At 48.0% G+C, this 11012-nt stretch overlaps 1 protein-coding gene across 5 annotated transcripts in view; it reads left to right on the forward strand.

Annotated features, from left to right (window-relative positions):
• Positions 1 to 11012, forward strand: part of TOM1L2 (target of myb1 like 2 membrane trafficking protein) — a 45891-nt gene that overhangs the window by 22956 nt on the left and 11923 nt on the right. For 2 of the 5 annotated variants that reach the window (XM_018558581.1, XM_018558583.1), the window contains 8 exons: positions 3752 to 3868; positions 4461 to 4594; positions 5534 to 5579; positions 6592 to 6712; positions 7646 to 7781; positions 9301 to 9380; positions 9509 to 9527; positions 10911 to 10974. In XM_018558581.1, the coding sequence (XP_018414083.1) occupies positions 3752 to 3868; positions 4461 to 4594; positions 5534 to 5579; positions 6592 to 6712; positions 7646 to 7781; positions 9301 to 9380; positions 9509 to 9527; positions 10911 to 10974 (717 nt within the window). Of the gene's footprint in view, positions 1 to 2151; positions 2317 to 3751; positions 3869 to 4460; positions 4595 to 5533; positions 5580 to 6591; positions 6713 to 7645; positions 7782 to 9300; positions 9381 to 9508; positions 9528 to 10910; positions 10975 to 11012 lie in introns of all 5 variants that reach the window. The other 3 variants (XM_018558578.1, XM_018558580.1, XM_018558582.1) reach the window with 2 other exon arrangements.

Consider the following 11012-nt stretch of genomic DNA (forward strand, 5'->3'; position numbering starts at 1 on the left):
ACCCATGACCTCATGGACCCTGAACAGTTACACCCTCCGCAGCCCGTCCTTGTGCCCCGGCCAGCGTCTGCTGAAGAAAGCAAGCTCTGACTCCGATAAATAATTCATCTGAGAAGCTCAAACTCAGTTACAGCTTTTCTCTTTTATTGCGTGCTCTGCATTATTAACGCTACTAAGTGCAGGCGGAACGCGAGGCTTCCGAAGTGAACTTCTAGGACTTTGGAAACGACAATATAGAACGCCTCTCACCTTCTCATGAAGGTTAATATCTGTAATATATATCTAATATTCATATCTTAATGAAATTCCATCCTTCTTACCTAATGTTTTAAGTGCTCTGGTTATGTGGACGTTATTGATGGTGGCCATTTTGTGGGATGAGGTAATACTCGCGGGATGATGTATATTGATATTGAGAATCCAGAGGAAAAAAATGCAGCTTGTCAGCAGAATAGGAAGTAGTGCGGTGTGCGCAAAGCAGCTTCTTCCCCTTCCTGCAGCGCACACGCTTGCAGAAGCACTGATTTTCAGCAAAATGGCCGGCTGGGTTTTGGTTAAAGGAGAACTATGGGGTCAGGGTTCTCCTTAGGGTAACGGGAGGACACAAACTAGCGTCCTCCCGTTACCCTAAGCTCAGTATACCGCGAGCTACTGCTCGCGGTATACTGAGACGCCGCAGCCGGAGCGGATCCCGACGTAGACGACGGGATCCGCCCAGCTGCGTGAGTGACAGCTGGTTCTGCCTATCTAGAGGCAGAGCCAGCTGTACCCGCCCCCTCCCCCGTCCGTTCCGCCAGTCAGCGCTGGCAGATCGGAGCGGGGAGAGGGGAATCCAGCCCCTCCCTCTGTCACGGCAGAGAGCCGTGACAGGATCGAGAGGTGAGCGAACGCCAGTATGTGTTTGCTCACCTCCCGATCTACTGAGCCGACCTGTGACAGTCTCATTGTCACAGGTCGGCTAGAACTATGAGGTGAGTGAAAAGCACTCACCTCATACTTCTCCTTTAAGCAGTACCGGGCCACAGCAAATATAGGCACCTGTATCAGCTGGCCATACGCTGTTAACAGCCTGGATGGGGGAATCCCCTAGTTGGGCAATTGTATTCTGACAGAGGTGGGTATGCCGCTGCAGAATACCCGAACAGTGACTGCAGCTTATTGGCTGCAGTCACTGTTCGGCTGAGGATTTTACAACCTCAACTTTGGCATTCCCACCATTAGATGGAGCCGAGGAGCATAGAAAATTGCATACACATTTTACACCTTGCCATTTAAAGGAGAAGTAAAACCTACTCTTCCCAATACTTGGAGCCCCAGGGTGATGCTGCAGCTGTCGCGCGCTGGGTCTCTAGATCGAGAGCTGAGTGATCACGGACAGCTCACGGTCTTCTCCCTGCAGAGAACAATGACTGCCAGCCAGCGCCCCCCCACAGGGGTTCCCCCTTCCCCTCTCTGTACCTCCAGCGCTCATTGGAGGAACAGACAGGAGAGTGGGCAGGCACAGCTGGCTCTGGATCTAGAGAGGTAGAGCCAGCTGTCAATATCATGGATCAGCCCTGCACTGTCAGCAAATTGCATGCAGTTGCATTATTCTGACTTTGGATCACAAGAGGACATTAGTACATGTACGCCTCTGACCCAAAAGAGCAGTAAAGCCAACTTTGTATATTTCTTCCAGATCTGTGCAGCTTCCTGTAATAAAGACCGGTCACTGCTGCTACTCCCCTTGTACAGGGTGACTGGTCTCGTCTCTGTCCCCTCCTGTAATAAAGACCGGTCACTGCTGCTCTCGCTCCTTGTGCAGGGTGACTGGTCTGGTCTCCGCCCCCTCCTGTAATAAAGACCGGTCACTGCTGCTCTCGCTCCTTGTGCAGGGTGACTGGTCTTGTCTCCGCCCCTCCTGTAGTTTCCTGTATTGGGTGGGGCCTGCTTTCTGCACAGGCTATATACCGCATGATGATTGATGATATCATTACTGCTTTTACAAGGTGCTATCTGGATTCCTTAAGGCATACTGTATGATTGGTGCTCTATTTTGTGTCCTCTGTCCGAGAACGAACAATGATCCCTAGCAAAATGCTTAGTGTTACTTTGGCCCAAGCAGGGTGTTTTGGGGAGATGTGTGTCATGGAATATCATTGCTTTTGACAGAGTGTTCCAGAAGTGGATCCAGCTATGAACATGCATACTTCTCAGACCCAACAGCGGGCCGACACTGGAACCTTCTCCACCATTCCCTCCTCTCCGTCACCATACACCCCCCCGGCAGGACCACCACCGAATGTGGGAGGACCAATTACTGCCAACTCTGAGCAGGTACAGTAATACTTCTTGACCGTTAAACCGAGATGCATGTGTAGACGGCTACGGACCTTGTTTATTTATAGGCCTTATTGCTCACCTTATGCAGCCTTATTACACAGTTTGTTTGACAATGAGAACTACAATGGACATTGCTAAGAGCCAGGGGGCACTTGTCTGGCATTTTCTCACATTTGGTTACATTGGTGCAGCCAGGTGTACAAGAAAAATGGAAAATTATATTTTACCTTTTGGGTAGGTTGCACCCTCAGTGAGCCTAAACCAAAAATGTCATGTATGGCTGGAATGTATTGACACAAAATGAGCCTGCAACCATTGAACCCACTGTATTTATTACTGTATACTCTATACTCAGGGTGGGTATACAGTAACTAGGGATGCACGGATATTTCGGTATCGAGAACGAGTACCGTTTTTTTAGTTTTAATTTTGGTACTCGCTGATACCGAATACCGAGTACCGGAAGTCCCATTAAGGAAGCCAGGCGGCGTGTAATGACTCGCCACCCGGCTTCCTGATTAGCAGTGAAGCCGTCCCCATGCTTCTTGTCACTAGGTGACGAGAAGCATGGAGCCGGCTTTCTGTCTAATCAGGAAGCCGGCGCCGTGTAATGACGCGGCGCTTGGCTTCCTGATTGGCGGGGAAGTCGGCTCCATGCTCCATCATGAGGTGGAGAGAGAGCGTGAAGCCAGCTTCCCGACCAATAGGGAAGCCAGGCGCCGCGTCATTACATGGCGCCCGGCTTCCTGATTGGCCAGCTTCCCGACCAATCATTCCTGATTGGCCGGGAAGCCGGCTCCATGCTCTCTAGTCACAAGTGATGAGGGAGCATGGACCCGGCTTCCCGGCCAATCAGAAAGCCGGGCAGCGTGTAATGATGTGCTGCCCGGCTTCCTGATACTGGAAGTATCGGACTAGGCATCGGAGCATTTGGACGAGTTTGCGTACTCGCCCAAATACTCGGCATGAGCACCGATCGGTGCATCCCTAACAGTAACAAATATGCTCCACGTTGAAGAGTCGGACTGTTGCTCTTACGCATAATGCAGTGGTTCAGGGTGCCAGCGCTCAGTCACACCCCCCCGCACACTGCTCCAATCATGCTCAATACACAACGCTGTTTATCAGAGCAGTGTGCAGGGGGGCGCGTCGGACCCGGATCAGCTTGTGCGTGACTCTGTAACGTGCTGCCAGCATAGGGTGTTTCAACCCTTGCTGCAGCATATTTATTACTGTATTCGCAGCCGGACCGCATTACAGTAACCAATGCAGAAGGTTTATTTTTGAACAGCATCCTTGCTTTGTGCAGATGGGAATTGAAGCCACCAGACCAGTCCTGCAAGGCGAGATTTTGAACCTTTTTGTCACTCTGGTTGCAGGGTTTTACAGTCACATGACCTGTGCTCCTTATGCTTGTTTTGCTGTGTAGATCGGCCGTCTGAGGAGTGAACTCGATATAGTACGTGGAAACACTAAAGTCATGTCTGAGATGCTAACAGAGATGACCCCGGGCCAGGAGGATGCATCAGATCTGGAACTGCTACAGGTAAAGCTGGTGCTGTTGGGTGTCCTAATGAAGGGATCGGGAAGGTGGCCAGTCTAGACCTTAAAGGAAAACGCCACTTTCACAAACAATTAGGCAAACACGTCATTTTGAGAGTTGTGTTATTAAAATGACCTTCCTGTTTCAAGCTGCAGCAAGCTATGATTTTCTAAAATTGCCAAAAATATTCAGATGTTGCTGTGGGTGTTTTTCCTCCTTTGGGAACAGAATCTCACTTTCCTGTTATGTGATTGACTCTCTGCTTTTCCCTGAACTTTGCACAGAGCTGAAGGAACAGTTTTAGCCATCCCGTGCACTGTTTTGTATGTTGTCTTCGGTGAGATACTGGGAAAGGTGCTACAAAACGGAATCTAATTGTGTAATTTAGGGCTGCGGAAATTAAAGAATAATTTCTCGATTTAATCGTTAAACTTTTTTTTTTAAATTACTGTAACGTAATTCAAGGTCAGCTAGTGAATGCGCAATTCCAACCTGTACAGAAGCCGGGATTTAGGAAAGTTCTCTATGTAACCAAGCAGATACGTATTATCTGGATCCCTCGATGGAGCTAACAGCAGTCTATTGCTTTGTATAGGACCTAAACAGGACCTGCAGGGCAATGCAGCAAAGGATTGTGGAACTGATCTCCCGAGTGTCCAATGAGGAAGTAACCGAGGAGCTGCTCCATGTGAACGATGACTTGAACAATGTCTTCCTCAGATATGAGAGGTGAGTGTTGGCACCCCCTATGGGTCGTATGTGGGAATGCTGTCCATTTTGTAATTACACGAGCCTCATTTCTCTTTAATACACATGGCTTGCTGCTGAAAATACCAGCTTCTTCCCCTAGCTGCGGAAAGTAGAACTCCAGGCAAATCAAATCATAACCCTTGCATTGGGGCTACCCCGCACTGCAAGGGTTAAGTGCTCGTTGTGTCTTGGGAGCTAAAATAACAGAGATCTACTCACCCAAACCACAATTCCAGCTGGCTCCTAGACCGCTCCCTCTAGCCGGTCCCTCAGCATCCTCCCTTCCTATACACTGTATAGAATGTGATGACTCACAGGACCTTACACTGCTGGAGCGGAGGGGGAGCGAGGCTGGGGAGACTGGTTTAAGAGCAAGCCGGGATTGCGGTTCGGATGAGTATACCTTTTTTTTTTTTAGGTCCCTAGACAAAACGAACACTTAACCCTTGCAGTATTGATTTCCCCGGGTTCTGCTTTAGGACACGGGAAATCAGGGCTGGTCATGTAACCCTTGCATTTAGCTACTCGGTTATCCTGCACTGTCACATGGGGTGGGGAAGGAGTCGTTCTCCCTGTCTAAGCTCCAGGTTGTGGCTTTATGCTTTGGCTGGGCTTTCCTCTCCATTCTGCTGCGGAGGGGGGCGGTATTTAAGTGAAAATGCCCCCTTGCCCCTGTATGGGCACCCTTCCACCCCCTGGTACTCACCTTCGCTACTCTCCCCAGCTGCCCCTGTCACCATGGGTCTGATTCCTGTATTAACTCTCTGTCTGTCTTGGAGCTTACACAGAGTAAATAATCTGCTCCCTTCCTACATGTGACGTTGTTCAGGCCTGGTGATTGGCCATGGCTCCTTTCTCATCACAGTCTAGTGACTGCTATGTGTTGTTCTCTCGACCAATACTGTTCTATTTTTATAGGTTTGAACGCTACAGAACAGGCCGCACTGCACAGAACACTAATGGGGTAAGCCTTTTGGATCATCTGTGCTGTACTATAAATAGATGGGTATCCCAGGTGTGTGTTTAGAAACACTATAATACATTTGGGTCAATGTGATTTTAGTATTTTAAGGTTTTTACATTTTTAAACTGTTAATGCTCCATTTGGAGAGTGTGAGAACCTCCGCACCAGATCTGCATTCAGGGCCGGATTTACTCCACCTGCCGCCCCAAGGCCAGGTTCCATAATACGCCCCCCCGACGGAAATCCGGGCCTGTCTGCATTACTTTACATTCAAAATGCTGGTGCAATCCCCCCTCTGCCGACCGACACCTCTGATGATCGCCCACAGCCCACCCTGTTGAAAGTCTTAAAGGAGTTGTAAAGTCCCAGCGCATCCTCTCCTGTTATAACATCGGCATTGTAATAGGAATACATAGTAGAGTTATTTCTGATCATACAAAGTTTACTTGAAAAAATCCCTTTGATGTAGTGAGCGCCGCCTTCTATCTGCCCATCACTTCCATCATCTTCCTGGATCCCCAGTGTGCTTTGCGTCGCTTTCCCTACTGCTTGATGTGATACAATCTCCATTTCTCGAGACTACACCTCCCATCATGCATTGCTTCCAAAGATGATGTAACATTGTTCAGACATTGAGTTGTAGTTCAGAAGGCAGGCTCTTCGAGAGTCTGAAAGTCTGAAAGCCAGACAACTGAAAGAATCTCATCAATGGCAGAATCCAGATTTTGCTCTGTACAGATTTCCTTTATCATAGTTCCATCTAGCACACACACAGCTATGGCGGCGGTGCCCTGGTGTGCCATAGAACTGAATCGCTGGCAGCGGCAGCACAGCCAAATCATGATCCACTGCTCAGCGGTACTTAAAGGGTGCATGGTGCATCTGTGTTTCTCTGCGGGTATGGTTGTGTTTACATACGCATTTGTTAAAATGACTAACATATCTTTATCATCACTTCACATAAATGTTATGTTTTCCAATCTATAAACCTGCTTTTTCTTTGATGTCACAGGTCCTGAGTGAGGTCACCGAGGACAACCTTATAGACCTCGGCCCAGGGTCACCAGCTGTGGTCAGTCCAATGGTGGGCAACACGGCCCCAGCATCACTAACCACCCAACTCGGTGGGCTTGGTAATTATTTACTAGTAATACATCCTAAACCATTCTATTACAATATGTGTAGTATCTCTTATGCAGGCCTGCAAGCCTGTGCACTTGCTTGCTGTTAGAGCTTACACCCAGATGGCTATTTGCTCTGGCATTAGGGAAAGCACCGACACCGTTTTTTTTTATATCGAGTACGAGTACCAATAATTATTTTCGGTACTCGCTGATACCGAATACCGATACCGAAAGTCCCATTAAGAAAGCCAGGCGGCGTGTAATGACTCACCACCTGGCTTCCTAATTAGCCGGGAAGCCGTCTCCATGCTTCTCCTCACTAGGTGACGAGAAAGCATGGAGGCATCTTTCTGGCCAATCAGGAAGCCGTGCGTCGTGTAATGACGCGGCAACCGGCTTCCTGATTGGCCGGGAAGCCGGCTCCATGCTCCCTCATCAATCAGAAAGCCAGACGCCGCGTCATTACACGATGCCCGGCTTCCTGATTGGCCGGGAAGTTGGCTCCACAAGGGACGAGGGAGCATGGAGACGGCTTCCCGGCCAATCAGGAAGCCGGGCAGCGTGTAATGACTCGCTGCCCGGTTTCCTGATACCGGAAGTATCGGGCTAGGCATCGGAGCATTTGGGCGAGTACGAGTACTCGCCCAAATACTCGGCATCGGCACCGATACTCGTATCGGTATCGGTGCATCCCTATCTGGCATTTATCTTCCATGAGGAGTATACCAGAAAGCGGATAGCGATATCTGCCCTTTGTTATTATCCAACCCAAAGGGACAAATAACATGTTACATCTGTCAGATGTTTGCAAAGCTGTCATAGTTGGCTGTCCAGGATTGCAGGCACAGGGGTCATAAACAAACTTTTCTACTGTTACAGAGCTTTGCTAAATGTGACCCGATGGGCAGCTAATTTTATCGGTAACTGTGTTTTGTGTTCCAGATATGGGTACGAATACCGTGACCTCTACACTTAGTACCCTCCCAGCCACCAATCCCGTCCCAGCCACCAATCCAAGGGATGACTTTGATATGTTTGCACAGACGAGAACCAACTCCCTGGCTGATCAGCGGAAAAAGTAAGCGTGTTTTTTTTTCCTCTCTGACCTTCTTTCCTTTAAATTATATTTTTCTTTCCTCTCATTGACCCTGAACCTAATAGAAGAACGTTTTATCTGTTTGATTTTAAATGGTGCGGCGCTTCAATACCTATATCTATTGTGTTCACTTTGGAGCCAAGGATACTGTGGAGGTCTTTTGGATTGTGGAGGCTGCCTACCCATTAGCCAAATCACACACATTCACATTACATAGCTACTGTTGGATGAGAAACACCAAGAGAATAATACCCACACGAGTCTAGCAATTTCTATGCACACTTCCAAATACGAGTCAACCTGCTGGCAGTTACTACGGCACCCCATTCATTCAGGTCTTACCCGGGAACATGTGTGACTGCAATATTTTGAGTGGTCTCGGGGACACGGACGGCAACAAAACTCATCAGCAACATGGAGAAGGGTTACATCTTCTCTCTGGTTATTTTTACTGTCTGTGTCTTCCTATCCCAGCGAAAACCTCTCCCCTGATTTATTTATTTTATTATTGTCCTGCTCTGACATGGACAGGAAATGGGATGACATTTTCCCAAAGGGGTCGTAAACAAACAAAAAAAAAATGTACAGAGATGTTTAGTCTTCCCAAAAGAAAATTGGTTGGTGTTGGGCTTTAAATACAGCTTCTCCTCACTTAACAACCTACCTGTTTAGCGACCGTTTGGACTTAAAACCAGCCCTCTGACCAGATGGTATTGTACACTACAGGAGAACTTGGGCCAAGCTCATCTCACATCATCCTTTCTCAGTCTGTCTTGTTCCCGCTGTTGGTCAGCCAGTATTTACTACCGAACTGTACATTGGTATTTGCAGTATGCAAACCTAAGTCATACACTGTATAGTAGAGCTGATTAGCTCTATTCCTCACTTAGTGACCAGTTCACGGAACGGAACTCTGTCGTTAAGTGAGGTGTGTCTGTACGTTATTTGGCTTCATACAAATACACAATACACAAACGCACAACAAGACTATTACATAGTTACACAGTATTTGTGGTTGAATAAAGACACAGGTCCATCAAGTTCAACCCATTGCATGTATGTATTTGATTCTGCATGTGTATGCGTATGTACGAGCTCCTGTAGAATTAAAAGACGCATTCAAAAGAGAGCTAAAAAACAACCCCAATAAAGTCTTCCTTCTATAACGGGTCAAAGCCCCCTCCGTTATAATCATTGGGTATATAATGAGGAAACCATTTGTATCCAATAGGATCAAGTTATTAGCTTCAGTCTGACCCATAATGGTAGGCCAGGGTTGGGTAGCTCTGGCCCTTCAGCTGTGCTTTAACTACAAACCCCAACATGCCTCTGGGAGTCATGCCGGTAACTGTCAGTCTTGCAGTGCCTCATGGGACGTGTAGTTCCACAACAGCTGGATGGCCGGAGTTGTTAGAGACCCTGTTATACACCTCTGTTATAGACTGTGACTTGTAGAGTTTTTATGGACTCCTCCAATTTTTTTTTTCTCTCTCTGTGGCAGTGTTACGTACGAAGACCCTCAAGCTCTCGGAGGGCTGGCGTCGGCTCTGGATGTCCGGCAGCAGAACACAGGAGGGGTAAGTAGCCCTGTTCCTTCAGCTCAGTTTGACTTGCCTGCTCCAACACGTCTGATGATGGGAAATGGATGAGGGCTCGTTCACATTTGCTCCATGGTAAAATTAAGCATTTTACTATGCGGCTAATTCAAGTTCTCAGCACAGCAGCGCGGTGACCTCCTGTGCCATCCGTTATGCTGCAGAAAAGTGCACCGCGCCTCACACCAGCTTTGTAGTTTGAACAGGGCACATAGGAAACAATGGTTTTCTATGTGTCCAAGCAGTGACCTGCTTTGATCCAGTGCAGAAAAAGGCAGGTCACCGCTGTATGTGTGAACGGGCCCTAAGGCCTGCAGTACTGCTCGTCACCACTAAGTGGCACCTTTTTGACACTTCCTATTCATTACAAATGTTTACAGCAAAGTGAAAGTGTTACTCATGCAAATACTCCCCATAGTACAAAATCCACCGTCTATGATTCATGTGTTCTGTGATAATGAGGCCGGTGTGACAGTGTACTCTGATCTCTCAGGCCATGCTGTATTCACTGTGTACTATTGATAATTCTATATCTTCAGCTGATTGCTGGTTTGCTCTGGGCTACCAAGACTGATCATTCTGTGTTGGGTGGATGCTGGAGAGTTACCATTCTGGCTGAGTAATGCTAGCCATATACTGTTAGATTTCGGGGGTTAAACATTAAAAATCATTAGATTGCCCTATCCGTGCATCCCCGCTGCAGGCTATAGCATTCAGCAGCCTTTGCACCCTCGGCTGCTGAATACCTGAACAGTGTCTGTCTGATTGGATACAGGCGCTGTTCGGCAGATGATTTTCCACCTGGTTCCTTAAAAAAAAAAGTTGATTCAAAGCGACTTTTGTCAAACTGGGTGGTGCCGACAGGGCTACCCACAGCTTGAATTTCATCTGATTCTGCAGAAGTCAGCTGATGTTTGAGCCGTATGGCCAGCTGTAGAGGACGCCACCCAGTACATCACAGTAAGCAAAGTCTCACAGAGACCTTGCAAACACCTTACTCTGTCTATAATATATAATAAGTTGGGAACCCAGAAGCAGATCATAATGAATGGGAGGAGCTGGGAACCCAGAAGCGGGGCATAATGAATGGGTGCACTGGGAGGAGCTGGGAACCCAGAAGCAGCACATAATGAATGGGAGGAGCTGGGAACCCAGAAGCAGAGCATAATAAATGGGTGCACTGGGAGGAGCTAGAAACCCAGAAGCAGAGCATAATGAATGGGTGCACTGGGAGGAGCTGGAAACAAAGCAGAGCATAATGAATGGGTGTTCTGGGAGGAGTTGGGAACCCAGGAGCTGTGAACTTATATCTTGATACCGGTATTACAATCCAGGCTTGTAGCAATAGGGCCTCATAGCTGGTTGGGCATACTGAGAGTTGTAGTTCTTTTAGGAGTGCTTGCTTCTAGAGGCTTCCTGCCACAAGGTAAAGCAATTTATTGTTTTTAATGTTTCTCTGTTTCTCTGCTGTCCCTTTCCTTCTCTGTGCTCTGAACGGTCTGGGTTTCATCCAGAGGAGAGGGAGAGCTGGCAGCTCAACCTTGGAGCCCATAGACCAGTGGCTCATTACACAAGGAATGGTGAGCAGTATACCATGAGCCTAGTCCCTGCCCCCCCC

Source organism: Nanorana parkeri, unplaced genomic scaffold (assembly GCF_000935625.1).
Source record: "Nanorana parkeri isolate BGI_ZX_2015 unplaced genomic scaffold, ASM93562v1 scaffold347, whole genome shotgun sequence".
Lineage (NCBI taxonomy): Eukaryota > Metazoa > Chordata > Amphibia > Anura > Dicroglossidae > Nanorana > Nanorana parkeri.